General features: G+C 43.7%; 1 protein-coding gene across 1 annotated transcript in view; it reads left to right on the top strand.

The window, feature by feature from the left end:
• Positions 1 to 15,086, top strand: part of LOC147716928 (cell division cycle protein 27 homolog) — a 380,802-nt gene that overhangs the window by 237,354 nt on the left and 128,362 nt on the right. Inside the window, exon 7 of the mRNA XM_086923797.1 lies at positions 11,211 to 11,422. Coding sequence (XP_086779923.1) covers positions 11,211 to 11,422 — 212 coding nt within the window. The remainder of the gene's footprint in view (positions 1 to 11,210; positions 11,423 to 15,086) is intronic.

Here is a 15,086-nt window from a genome sequence, read left to right on the forward strand (position 1 = left end):
CATTTTCCAGCCCTGCGTCCTGGTGATCGGAACCAGCAGTGCCCCGACGGCACCTGACCTCTCAACTTCCTCACCTTGTTGCTGGTTTCGCCGGAAAGACCCCCTGGTCTTTGCCTGCAGCTGAAACTGGAACCGACAATCTCCACAGGGTAACATTGACTGCCCGACACAGTATGAGCATTCTCCACCCCGCCGCCCCATGCCGCTGTTGTTGTTTTGTTGCTGCCTTAGGCCCCCTTTGTACTTACCTTAACCCCTGAATATTGTCCTCCAAAGCTGAATTACCTCCCCGTGAGCCACCTCAAACTGATGTGCTGCGAGCCCCCATTGACTCCCTTGGTTCTTTATTCTTGCAACCGGAACCTTGCGCCAGCAGTAACACCAGATTCCCTGCATTACCTGGGGCTGATCCCCCTGCTTTTCCTTGCCGCCAGTTCCTGCCACCTATCTCCCCCCGCCGCCGCTGACTCTGCCATCCCGGCGCGGCCGCCGAGACGGGGAGACTACGATTCCCAGTGTGCTTTGCGGCAGGAAGCCGCTCGAAACCACTTTCGGGCCTGGAGGCGTTTAAAATCCACCACCATCCTCGCGTCGCGGGCAGCGCCGGGCAAAGCCCGGGCAAAGGGCGGGCTGTCTGTGGCCGTCCGGGGCCAGAGGAGTCCGGGCTGGGCCACCCCCCAAAGATCCTGTACTCTATTGTAGAGACTGCAATTATAGGCGAACAAGACGTTTCCGGATCCCTAAGGTCTGAGCACATACATGTTGAGAGTAATCGTTATTTGATATATCACAATTAAGTGCTGTCTCGTATACCATGCCTACTCAAACAGATAATGGGGGAAAGCTATCTTTTAAACACACAGGTGGGAGCCTCATGGGGACTCTAGATAACTATATCACCCGGGCAGCAGCCGCATTAGACTGGGAGATAGTAGATGCGAAAAAACGGCTCTCATTAGAAATATTTTCAAAACGATCCTCTTTGGGTCCTATTAAGAGCTGTATAACCCCTGAAACCGCTTAAACCAACGCCTTAGTGACTTGGGATTGCCCGAGATAAGTATAGGGTCTGATACACAAAGTGACATTACCCTGGGGAATAGTACACAGGACATACAGAACGGCAACACCAACAAGGAAAATGTGCCTTGTAAGACACCCCCAATAAAGACACCGGTATGCCCTAGTGTTGAAACACTATCATGTACCACAAAAATAGGGAAACTAAAGCGGGGTGGGGGTGAACAGAAAGGCAAACGGGCAAAGGTCCCCAAACTAACAAATAAGATGGGTAAATGGGTGGGCATACATAAACAGAAAGAGGTGGCCTTTCTCTCTCAGAATAGGAGCGCACCCCCTCTCCAGAAAAATGGCGAACCTCAACAAACAAAATATTTACCACCGATAGTACAGGGAGAGGAAGGGCTGATTGGACGGGTGGAACAGCTTGTAAAGTCCCTAATGTTACCTCTTATTGAGAGACTGAAAATAATTAGCACAAGTATTGGTAAACTGCAATGGGCTGCAGCCGATAACACTCAATTGCTACTTTCTTTAGTAGACATCAATAAGGTGGGAGGACATACTATACACTCAGGCAAACGGCCCAATTCCAAACAAACCCCCGCACCTACCCCCACTAAATCTGCAACACCATTAGAAAAAAGAATTTCCACTAATAATGATCATAGTTCAACGGTCATAAAGGACAGATCTCAGAGCATGGAGGGAAGCCGTAGTCTTGTGAGGATTTCCCAAACACACCGGGATGAGGGTGAACAACCAGCCACAACGACCAACGGGTACACACAGACCAATAAGCCAGTGCAGGGGGTGGGCAACTGCATGTTTCTAGACCTCCCCCCAAAGCACTCATTTAGTGATTGTCCTGGGAAATGTTCCCCCTCTCCGTCAAGGAGAAAGAGAGGACTTCTCCCAGATTAAAAACAAGGTCACACACTGGCTCTCTCGAAATACTGCAGGAGGCAATAGGGCAGCACATAACATAATTATGGTTTGTCGAGTAGCCTGGGTGGGACACTCCTGGAAAACCACAGAAGAAGACTGCATTGTAATAAATTTCAATAGCCCAGTACCAGTTGAGATGATACTCAGGGAGGCAGAGGGTGGTCCGCTGCTGGGAGGGCAGGGAATAGAAATATTGCCCCTTGGATTCTTTTATAGACCAGGGCTGCAGGGTGCCCCCAGCCACCACATCAACAGAAATAGGATGCCTTTTAACAATCCGGTTTATCCCAGAAGGCCAGAAGGGTGGGAAACAATACCCTCGAGATTTAATGCAGCCCAGATGAGGGGTGGACCAGGATATCTGTCGGACATAGAGGTTACAAACATATTTAATGCCCTTTCGGGTCTTAATGATTGCGACTGACTGGGTAGAAACCCTTCTAGTTACCCCCGTCATGATGGTTTTTATACCTCCCTTGTATACTCCTCAGCACCGGTCAGTCCTGAGAGTGATTTTAATAACCTTACCTCTGGCATCCCTTCTAGTCACCCCCTCATAATACTTATTACACCTACCCTTTATATCCCCCAGCACTGGTTAGCACAGAGAGCGATTTTAATAAATTTACCTCTGGTATCCCCATTAACACTGCACCGTCAGCAGTTAAAGGACCTTGTGGGGCAACTCACCCCAGACCAACCCAACTTGATCCATCTAGACAGTCTGTCAGGGTGATTGGAGAGGCTAACCAAAAATGTAACATTCTTTCCTGGAATATTGCCGGGCTGATGGGAAAGGTTCTAGACCCCTTATGGGTGCAGTTTGTAAGTACATACTCCATCATCTGTCTTCAAAAGACATGGATCACCAACAGCAACCAGTCATTGGTGGGTTACAAATCATTCTCTGTTCCAGCGAAAAGTTCAAATAGTGGCCGCGCATCGGGAGGATTAGTTATCTTTACCTCCCTGGCACTAAGATGTAGTATAAGGGCTTTTTCCTCAGGCAATGGAAACATCCAGGACATTATCTTGGGGAAAAAGGGCAGCAGCCTGTGCGTGATAAATTTCTATAACGCGACTAATCAGGGTGAGGGCTGTATGATCACAGAACTGCATAACTTTATCACACAATGTCGCGGCCCAATTAGAAGGAATCTGTTATTAGCAGGTGCCTTCAATGTACACCCTTGCGGCAACCCTATGATAAACACCTTAGCGACTATGGGTCGAACATACAAAACAGGGAAATGAGTTGAACCATATTTTAGACGAGCAAGATCTCCTGTTCACTATGGGCATTGCACCACCCTTATCAATACAAAAGGATCCCACGTTTAAGGGTAGAAGTTCCGGGAGTTTCATAGATTTTCTCCTAGTCTCTAGAGCTATTATGAGCCTCCTCCTGGCCTTCTGTATAACACCAAGCGCACATAGTGACCATAACCCAGTTTGCGTACTACTAGGAGGAAACCTTATGAAGAAAAGGGAAAAACTTGTGGGAAGTAATATGCTGCAACCCGTAAATGGAGAGCGACGTATCAAATGGAACCAGGTTACTCCGCCCGATTTCCTTGAGAGCCTTAAAAAAGACTGCGCTATTGAATTGTCAACCTGCACTAGCACAGAACCACCAGGTGAAGGAGTCCTTAAAGCCTTTGAAAGCATAGCCCAACATGTAGGAAAGATGCTACAGGCCCCTAGGAGGAAACCCGTATCTGGAGACCCTAAATGGTTCTGCTCTAAGGAATCCAGAGAACTAAAAAAGGCCCTCAAAATGAATCCCTGGGACAGATGTAGGATCCGTACACTCAGTTTTACCTATAAAAGTGTACTGGCCAACAGGAAAAAGGAGCTGAAAAATGATCTCTGGAAGGAACTCTTGGATCCTGCTACGCTGGGCAGTTCCTCTAGATTCTGGTCCACAATTAATCGTTCACCTTTATTAATGACAGGGGCGAAAGAAGGTGGTTCAAATATCACGGAGGATGAGTGGGTGTCCCATTTTGCTACAATCTTCAAAGACACAGTGCCATGCCCTGACCTATCAAAAGTGGAGCCGGTAGTGGCCTCTGGCATTCTCAGTTGCGGAACTGACAGAGGGAATCAACAATCTCTCAAACAAGAAGGCCCCTGGCCCAGATGGTATTCCCCCTGACCTATTTAAATTTAGTCCCCCATTCTGGGCCCCAATTTTGACAGCAGTGGGAAACGCCGCAGCGGAAAAGGGTTGTCTACCGTCATGGGGCCTATCAACAATCGTACCGGTGCTTAAGAAGGGAGATCGAAACAGTACCTTAAATTATAGGCCCATCTCCTTGATTGACTCCATTGTTAAAGTCCTAGGGGGCGTCATACTAAAGAGGCTGACCTTGTGGGCATAGGAGAAGATGATAATTTCGGACGCCAAGTACGGGTTCCGGACTGGGCACTCGACTGTGGCACAATGCCTAAATCTTTATTTGACATTGGGCAAATACACTCTCACACGTTCTGGGACCATCTACATGGCTTTCATGGACCTTTCCTCTGCTTTTGACTGTGTCAACCGGGGAAAGCTGTGGCAGTCCATGGAGGCCATGGGGTAGAGCAAAAACTGGTGAACTTCTTAAAATATCTTCATAGAGACACAAAGGCTAACGTAAGATACACAATGGATCTCAAGGTAACAAGGAATTTTAGAACCAGACGGGAGGTCAGGCAAGGGTGTATCCTGGCACCCTTACTTTTTAACCTCTATATTAACGACCTTGAAGAGACATTGGTGGATACAGGGGCGCACTACCCCTATGTGGGCCGTCGGGGACTGCCCGTCCTGCTTTATGCGGACGACGACGTCCTCCTAACCCGTACCCCGAAAGGGCTACAAACTTTACTCAACACATTCCACGGGTTTATGGCCAGCCGCGACCTATCCATAAACAATACAAAATCTTACGTGATGCAGATGGGGGAAACTAGCAAAAAAACAGCACCACTTCAGAGTAAACTGCACTATGGTGCCTATGTGTAATACTTTCTCCTATCTCTGTGTCTATTTTGATCACCAGCTGAACTGGGCCCCACTCCTGAATAAAAAGAGGGGAGAAGTCACAAGGGCTAGCGCAGCACTATTTGATTTTGCTGCGAGAATGGGCAATAGACCTGTGGGAGCTATGCTGAAGGTTTATCGTGCAAAAAGCATCGCAATAGCTTCCTATGGAAGCGAGTTATAGGGTTACTGTAACCTTGAGGGACTAAAGGTGGTTGAAAATTAAAATTTTAAAACGGCTCCTGTGTGTCCCACAGGGGACATCGAACATGTCTGTGCACAAAGAGACTGGTCTTCCTTTTATCAACGACAATCTGTCCTTGCGGCCTCTTATATTCTGGCTACAATGTTGGCTCAATAAGCAGCTTGGTTTAACGCACAGTCTCCTGAAGGAGACAATGAGCTTAGATTGTATGACCAAGATCCCCTGGTTGAAGTATCTTAAAACCAGACTTGGGAAGGAGGGGCGCCTGGATTTGTTATTAAACCCGGAAGGTATCACCAAAAATGATGTAGTGTACATTAAAAAGTCCTTCTCTACACGAAAAGTAATGGAAAGGCAGGAAAAGGACATGATGAAGCAAAATGCGCGTCTACACATGATGCTCAAAACTTCGCCCGGAGAGGAACCTTACCTACTATTGCCATTAACAGCGTATGAGCGCTTCTTATTAACCAGATTTAGGTTTAATTTGTTTCAAATTTAATAGCAGTTCTAAGGGGGAGTCACAGAGGAACAGTGCTAGCACCATGCGGCTGCAACAGTTTGTCTCCGCAGGATTTGCTGAATTTTTTTGTTTTTTTGGTAAATATTATCAATTCCCCAGAGCTTTTTACCTTAAACCTATTTTAAAAAGAACGCTCTTTGTACAAGCATGCCCCGCTCTCCTATATTTACAACTGTTAAAATTAGATTGTATACCCCATGTGACCGGCTTTTTAAAAAGTGCAATGAACTATAGAAAATGTCTGGATGTATAGAACCGTATGATGCCTTTTATAATGTGGAATAGATGGATTTTTCTTTTAACGCCAGGGTAAACCTGTTTTAACCAACATATATTTTAACATGTTCTTTCTTTTAACAAACCTGAAATATATTTTGTATTGTGAACTTTTATGGTTTTGTGCAAAAAACCGAATAAAGTATTTTTGAATTGAGTTGACTCCCTTGCACTTAGGTGCCCTAGTCTGCTAGTGTTGCACCTTGAGTGCTGAATTGATCCTTGGGAAACTTTGGTTTTTCACCCAAAAGGAACATACCAAAAGTTGTTGTGCCGGTCTACGAGTACTAACTTCGTTTTTCCCATAGGATTGAATGGTGTGGTGTTTCTCTGAGAAATGTTTTGGGTTGACTTTGCCTTACATTGCAACAAAGTAACTTCGTGTCTACAAGAGTTGTCCTGCTTACTAATGTACTGCAGTACCTAAACTGTATTATTTATTAGTTTTTGCATAAAGTTACAAAAGTAACTAGAAAGTAATCTGAAGTAATTTCAAGTATTCCAAAGATTTAACAACACATTTCCTATAGTGCAAAGTATCTTGTATGCTTATACAAAACCAGTACACACTGTATTTTAAAATGTTTTACTTTTTTGAAATTAGCAATTTACCTGCAACAAATTAATTCTTGGTTCTAATAATACAAGTAACAAAGTAACAATTTTTTATATAAACAATTGGTCTCGATTTAGTCTTTGAGGGTGTCATCATTTCTTGCAGGAGTATGTACAACAAATACTTATCACTACCCTCTGACAGGTCTAACTGTTCAGCCAGCAACCACCAACTTGAGAGTAATATATTATCCTCTGCTATACCTTTGGGGATCCCCTGGACTCTGGGCACACTATACCTTACTTTGGTGTAGTGTATACAGAACCAGCTTCCTGGATTGGTGGATTAGCGGTTGAGTCTACAATTTTGCATATGTTAGACCACTTGGTCAACCCCCGTCACAAGACTGCAATCTAAAAATTGCCTTTAGTTCAAATAATTTTTTGAATTGACATTTTTTCTACATTTGTAAAAGTCTTGCTATGGCCTTAAAAATATTGAAAAGGAGAGTAATTATATCAGAAGCAGTTTTTTATATTTATTACTCTATTCCAACTTTACATTTTCAACATCAGCCAGAAGTCCAAAAATCTATCCAATACGTAAAATTTGACAAAATAATTTTCCGGGAGTCTTGCGAATATGTTCAGAGTCTAACTTTTATTTATTGTTAAGAAAAACACATTTTTCATTTAGCCCAACCAATGCGTTTTGTCCCTTGAGGACTTCATCTGAGCTGTGAAATTAAAAAAAAACAAACATACATAACTCGTGTGTATCATGCAATGATACTCAGATGGCGTAGTAAATGATAACACATTAAATTTATGTTGCTACATACCCCCAAAGACTCCCTACCCAAATACTATATAAATTGCCAATCTATGGCGTGTATTTACTATTTAAATCATTTTTAGAAAAAAGACCATTCTTTATGTACATAATGATTTCCTTACTCTGGCCCAATACACCAGATAAATATAATTACCAACCTATATATAACCTAAAACCATTGATTAAACAAGCATTGGCATAGTTAATAGGTCTCGCCTTTGGGAACTTATAAGTGTTTAGCTAGAGATATTGACTTTACCTATGTCTTTAAGCTGTGCTGTACAGAAGTTTGCTGCATGCTGAAAAGTTATAATAAAGAAGTGTCAAAAGCATTTTTATTACCTTAGCTATGACTAAAAAAGCATTGTGTACAACTAAACAACCATATTAAAAAATAATTAAAAATAATGTCTTGAGTTTTATTCGTCCTTTTAATGCTGGCAACTTGTATCTGCCTGTCCCAATGGTTGCTTGTTGTGATTTTCTTTGTTATGGGGGGCATAAATAACAGGATGGTGAAGGTCAGTCAGTCAGTGAGAGTGAGTGAGTGAGTCAGTTAGTCAGTGAGAGAGTTAGTCGGTCAGTGAGAGAGTTAGTCGGTCAGTGAGAGAGTCCACCAGTGGGAGTGAATGAGAGTGAGTGAGTGAGATAGTCAGTCAGTGAGACTGAGCCAGTCTTTAGGCGGGAGTCGGCCTTTAGGCGGGAGTCGGCCTTTAGGCGGGAGTCGGCCTTTAGGCGGGTGTCTGTGTGAATGTCTGAGTGGCGCTCTTTAGTGGCGAGTAGGATCAGGATTAAATTAACAGTAATAGATGGAAAGCCTGAGTGCAATATGACAATGCCCAAGATTGCTATTGAGAACTCAATTAGCAAAAACCACCAAGTAACCACTCAAAAAAAATCACTGAAGTTGCATAAATAATTAAAGATTATTTGTCTTTCTGTAATATGTGCTAAGTGACATCATAAACCATGAAAGACCCCTCAATTCATGACCTCATAACAGAAAAAAATGTATATTATAATTGAGGAGATAGGACGGTGATGTTCACCTGTGGGAGCTTCATTGGGAATCATACACGGCTAAGCTCTGTCAGCCGGGAAGCGCTGGAAGGGAGGCAGATGGCGGCTGTGCACGCTTGCGTGAATGTAAACGGTAGGCCACCTAAAGCCTGCTGGGGCAGCACTTTGAAAATCCAGATACTAAATGTCTTGGATCAGCACAAGCGCTGGCTCAGCTAGACTTAAAAAGGACATGATATTCTACTAAGTCACTTTCGGCATGTTATCCATGAACGTTTCTTAGCAGCATAATCTGAAATAATCTAAAAGCTCATATTTCCACCACTTATCCATCTAGCATGTGTTCAAATCGCACTCACTAGTGTTCTCCAAATAATTTTTTTTTACGTAAAGTGGAGCTTCAGCTTCAATTTCGTTGTCATCTAATTTTCTCCTGGGTAGTATAGTACCCCCTATTTCACTTACAATTTAAGAGAATATGACAAAATTCAGCTGAAAGAAAAAAGTTTCTCTAAAATGTCATTGTATTAAATAATCCTAGTGAAAGTACAATAATGGAATTCTCAAGTAGTGCCCATCCCCCTTTCTAATTAGGGATTGTATTATTTAAAAAGGGCCTGTTTTAATATGTTACTATTCTCCAAACAAAATACTATCCTAAAAAGACTAAATACGTTTTTTTTATCTTCTGATCTTCTTAGTGAGGCCTAATTCGTCTGTTACTCCCCAGTTCCCACCACAGGGCTATTGACCTTGGTCCTTTGTGTCCTAGAGCCGAATGCCGCAGGAAAAGCGCTTCTAACCTGTGTTATCTGGTTAGGAAGATTTACAGCAACAAGTAACCAGTCAATCATCTGCTTTCATCGTAATACTGCACCTTAATGTGAATCCATTTGGCCAATCTCCCATCTCGTTGCATGATTCTGACTCGGCTATCTCCATTCCGGTTTGTCCGGTTTAGCTTTCCAAAGTTTTCGTGTTCAATAATATATGATAAACTAGAGATCGCTCTTTAACCCTCCTATAGCTTAATAACTTGAAGTTAAGCGGTTCTACCCATTATGAGGTTCCTCATATCCTAAACCTGCTCCTTTCCTTTACAAATCATTAATCCAGTCTCCTTTCTGGTCCTTCTACTGTCTGCCAATTGGATATGAATATAAAAAAGAACTGTTTGTATGAATGTCTGTTCATCAAAGATAAGGTCCGTCAAATGTTAGCCAATCACAAAGTGGCATGGCAAAGTCAAAAACTGTAAGGCTAACTTCAGTTCCTCATATCCTAATCCTGCTCCTTTCCCTTAAAAATCATCAATTCAATTTCCTCTCTGGTTCGTCTACCAACTGCCAATCTGATATGACTGTAGCAAAAGAACTGTTTTGCATCTGCGTCTATTCATCGGAAATTAGTTTCCTCAGATATTAGCCATTCAAAAAAGCGGCACAGTGAAGTCAGAAACTATATTGCTGACAGCAGTTATCCCACACGGTCCGTGACTCTGACATAGATAAGGTAACGTATTTTTATACATCGGTTTACCAGCAATGAGACTATTCCTATTTGGTCCGCCCAGTGTTAGCCAATCACAATGCAGTACAGCAAATTCAAGAACTGTCAAACTAACTTTCTCACCTCGTTACACTTCAAGAGAATTACCCAAATGGTTTGTGCCTGGACACCACAGCGATGCCTGCAGTTTAAATTCGAAGGCTCACCCCAACTGCAACTGGCTCCGATAAGAGAAGCCAGACATCATAGGACACCCTTGCACCCAAAGCCCCTGGGCCTTGGCGAGCTCGACAGACTGTGTTCCTGCGACATACAGCATCCCAACTTAACCTCTGCTGTCGCTTGTGTTCTTTGTACACCCTACGGTTCGATTACTGCAGCCTGTTTCTAAAACAGAGTACCTCCATTTACTTTCATTGGATGCTCAACCATGCTTGCACCCTACACCTGGCCACCCCTCTGCTGCTTTAGTTTTGTTTTGTGGTACCTTATGGCCCGCAATGTGCTGGTCTATACCTTCAAAGCTTGAACTTAGCAGCCTCTTTACTTACCTGCAAGCAGTCTGTATTTGAGTACCCTCAGTCTCTGTTGTTCAACATTGGGCCCTAACACGAGGTTTGACCTCTGCACTCTGACGCCCATGTGCTGCTGGTGGTGTAGTGTGAACCTTGCCGTCTGCTGACCGCCAACTCTGAAGACTAGAACTGTAAGTTGGGTACTTATGTGCAAAACAGCATTGTTTGCCTACCATAGGTTAAAATTGCAACGATTGAAAACTGCAGTGTGTCCACTTTTGAAACTTAAACGTATTTTTATTTAAAAACGTACTTGCTTCTATGAAAGTTTTTTATGTTCGTAGTAAATAAATATACCAAAGTACTCTTAGATGGAGTGTCTCATTTATTTCCACTGTGTACTACTAATACATTAACACAACCCTCTACTAAGCCTAACTGCTTTCCCACACTAACATAAAAAGGAGCATTAGTTTCCTCTATTTAGTCTCTGTACAACCTCTTGAGACCCACTGGACTCACTACACACTAGGAACCTTTGTGGCATAGTATATGATGAGCCAGCCTCTCGCAGATGTCTTCTGTAACATTCATTCAGCAGCAGTGAGGTCAAGTTAGTTAAAAAAGGTAACTACAGTGTTGCAGCGCTTTAGCTCTGCACATTAGGCAAAAACAGGTAGTGATATTGTATGCTCATGATTGTATTCTAATTGTTAGGGCAGTACTGTGAACTGAATGATGCACGTGGAATAATTGTCCAATGTTAATTTCAGGAATTAAACAGACTGAATTTGGAGTCCTCCAATGCCAAGTATTCTCTAAACACGGATTCCTCGGTGTCATACATTGACTCAGCTGTGATCTCTCCAGATGCTATTCCTCTTGTTTCTGGATCATCTATCCTTACAAAACAGGTTCAAAATAAACCAAAAAGTGGCCGGAATTTACTTGGAGGAACAGCCACGCTAAGTCCGTTGACACCTAGGTAAGAAATTGCGCACTGACATTGTAGTAATATCTAATGTTTGACTTCTATTGTATTAGACTTTGGTTCTCTGGAGGAATATTAGAGTTGCCTGGAGGAATATTAGTCTGTTGGATTGCATTCCCAGACTTAATACAGACATGTATGGGTGGAGAAGTGTGGCTCACCGGTTAGAGGAGGCAGACCTGGACGCAGAGGTCAGACCCGGGACCAGGGTTCAATCCCCGACGCGGCAGGGTCTTGAGCTCAAAATGTCCCCGGACTCGATAATTCTCGCCTCTGTGCCTACTCGAATCATGGGTTCACACTCTGCAACTCTGGGCAATAGCTTGCTTAATCTCCACTACGGCCCCACCGCGATGGGATGCCTGGCTTTCACCTTGGGGATGCCCAGTAGGGGTTATCTCGCAGGGAAAAGCCAGGACGGGTTCCCAAAGCAAGCACCTTGAGACCTTACGGTGAAAGGCGCTATATAAGAACGTATGATTTACGATTTATTCATGTATAAAAGCACTCTGTCACACAGACACAAGCTCTATCTCTTTATACAGTATTGGGGTATCTTTCATAGATTCAGACGGTAAATACAATAAAGCAGTACATAATAATTTCCATAGGTTATCATGGAGGTAAGAATATATTCAATAGCTTATCTAACTCCTTTTTTTTTAAAAAAAGGACCAAACTCAGACTTCAACCAATCGTTACCCAGTACCCTCTAGAATCTCTCAGATTTTCACTGAATGTCGTATGTAAGGTAGTCTCCCTGAGCTCTGCTCATTTTTTTTCTTCAACTTTCTCAGATGTCTTCTTTCTATTCATAAAAGATTATTTAGAGCTTGTAAATCCTGTGGAAAGAAGAGTGTGCACGTGGATGAAGCTCACAAGGATTGCATCCATTGCCTCTATCCCAACCATAAGGCAAAACAATATAAGATTTGCTGCACTTTTTCCACAAAAACCCTTAAGGACAGAGAGGGTAAACTTTTGTTGTGGCTGAAGAGGAAGCAGGGTGCTTCGTCAGGTGAGAGCGACACATCCTCTAAGACTGCTAAGAGGCCTAGGTATCCTGAGGGTCAGCCTCAAGAGAGCAGGAAACATTCAAAACTCTCATCTGACCCAAAAATCTCTATCAAAGGAAAAACAGCCGAAGGTCTCCTTAGAGATAAGTTCCCCTCATTCTTCAAAAACATTCAAGGAAAAAAAGGAATCTTCCAGTCATTCCAGCCCAAAAATAAGTCATAAGTCCTCATCAGCGTCAAGTTCACCATCAAAACCTACTACTTCGTCAACACAGACAATGACAACTCTATCGTCGTCGAGACCGTTAATGGCGCAAACTACTTCAAGGGCGAGTATTAAAGTTTCATACTGTTGATATTACCTCGATCAACGACGACTCAGTCGATGTAAACACCACCGTCGACAAAGTTTTCATCATCAATGACACTGTCGACTAAGACACCACAGTCGATAAAGTCCATAGTAGACAAGACAGTCGACGAAGACTTCAGCGTCCACGAAAGTTCCGTCGTCGACGAAATTTCCAGCATTGACGACGACTCAGTCGTTGACGCCCCCTTCATCATTGACGACAGCTGCATCGTCGTTGGCGACTCCTCCGTCTAAGACAATACCACAGTCGAAGACGATTCAGTTGACAACAATAATTCCACCGTAGACTGCCGCGAGGATGGAAACGTTGACGATGATTCCAATTTCGTCTTCTGGGCCTGTCGACTCTATTTTTGCAGCCTACACAGCATCAATTTTAGACACCAAAGATTTCTCCACTGCCTCCAAGTTATCTATTGGATATGGAAGACACTGAGGATGATGATGGTCCTTTTGGGACTGCTCATAGCCCTTCTGACCTAAATGTGAAATGTCAGGAAGAGGAAGACTACTATTTCGATGCAGAGCAATATTGTCAACAATATACAGTACTTCCTACACAATATCATCAATTCAGATACTGTGAGCGACCGTGGCAGCAACCTGCTCAACTGTCTCCAGCCCTTTTAGTAGATTTACAGTGTTTGTTAGTGGATTCCAAAAGAAGGTTTCCTCCTCAAGTGGATCCAGTTGCAGTGCCACCACCTCCACCGGTGGTTCCTCTGACGCAGTCACCACCACCACCACCTCCGGCCACACCCGGACTGACTCCACGTTCCATTATTTCTCTATCTCCCAAAGACGATCCTACCACCTCTGAAGAAGAGCCTGAGGAAAGAGAGATTCATGATCCTCCTCTGCCTTCTGATGAATGGGATGACTATATAGTTTCAATGCCATCCCCTCCTCCTCATCGTCCTTCAGACTCACCTCCTGACATTAGAGGTTTCCATAATATAATGGACAGAGCTGCAGCCAGATTTCACTTGCCTACGGTTGAAAACCAATCAGATTGCTTTCTTCAGGAAAGACAGTCAGGTCAATACCTATAATTGACTATATTTGGCAAGAGGGTGTTATGGTGATGAAAGCACCAGCCTCTGTGGTTCCAGTCCTACCAAGGCTGGGCAAGAAATACAGGACACTGGAGTCTTACAGGTCAACCCAAACCGGACTCTGTGGTCTCCGAGGCAGCACAAAGGAGATCAAAACAACCCAAACAACCCTTCTACTCCTATCACATCCCCACCGGACAAAGAGAGCAGCCGGTTGGACTCCATTGGAAAAATATTTACTTCAATGGCGGCAATATCTATCAGAGCTTCTAATGGTTTGTGGTCCGATATAGGGACAATGAGAGATCTTCTTCCAAAGAAGAATTTAATAAAATCCATGCAGAGGGACAACGCGCAGCGGGTGACACCCTTGACTGCACAATGGACATAGCCAGTACAAGTTTTGGCCAGCTAGCTGGCGCAACAGTTTTAAGACACCAGGGTTGGCTAAGGGCAACATCCTTTCGCCCGGAAGTATAGTCAAAGATTCTTCTATTTTTTTTTCACAATAAATTTTATTGTTGATAGACAGAAGGAAGCCCAGTAAGGTCCGGGGCATTACATCGCATATATAAATAGCATTGGTGATGTCAACTTTTTAAAATAAGTCTGTCTAGAACATGATGATACATAAAGCAAAGTCTGTGAAAAATATTTATTATAAACAAAGAACAAAAGCATCACCCGTTGCACGCAACTAACATTGGAAATAGCTCAAGTTGCAATAGAACAGTATATGCACAATAGGACCGAGGGTGTACACCCAATATGAAATCATTAGAACTTCGTGTCTGTGGGATTGGTTCAGGGTAAAGGCTGCGATAGTCTGCCCATCGTATTCCATATTCTCAGGTGTTTCGGTGGGCACCCGCGTGACCTTAAAAATTGGAATTTCTAGCCCCATGGAGAAGTCAAGGCCGTGTTTCCAGGCCCCGACCGAAGGCTGGGAGTCCGCCTTCCACGCCCTGACAATGTCTCACTTAGCAAGGGTAAGCCCTAATAATAGCAGATGCCTTTTTTACCTACCACCTCCAATTTCGTCATTGATGTGAAGCATGGTGAGGCACGGAGACCACCGGCGGTCCCATCCCAGGTCCTCGGAAAGGCAAGTCAGCACCCCGCGCCAAAAGCGCAACAGGGCAGTACAATCCCAAACCGTGTGTAGGAAGGGGCCCTCAGCCGACTCGCTCAGGAGGCAAGAAGGAGAAGCAATC

The sequence above is a fragment of the Lissotriton vulgaris genome, chromosome 5, assembly GCF_964263255.1.
Source record: "Lissotriton vulgaris chromosome 5, aLisVul1.2, whole genome shotgun sequence".
NCBI classification, from domain to species: domain Eukaryota; kingdom Metazoa; phylum Chordata; class Amphibia; order Caudata; family Salamandridae; genus Lissotriton; species Lissotriton vulgaris.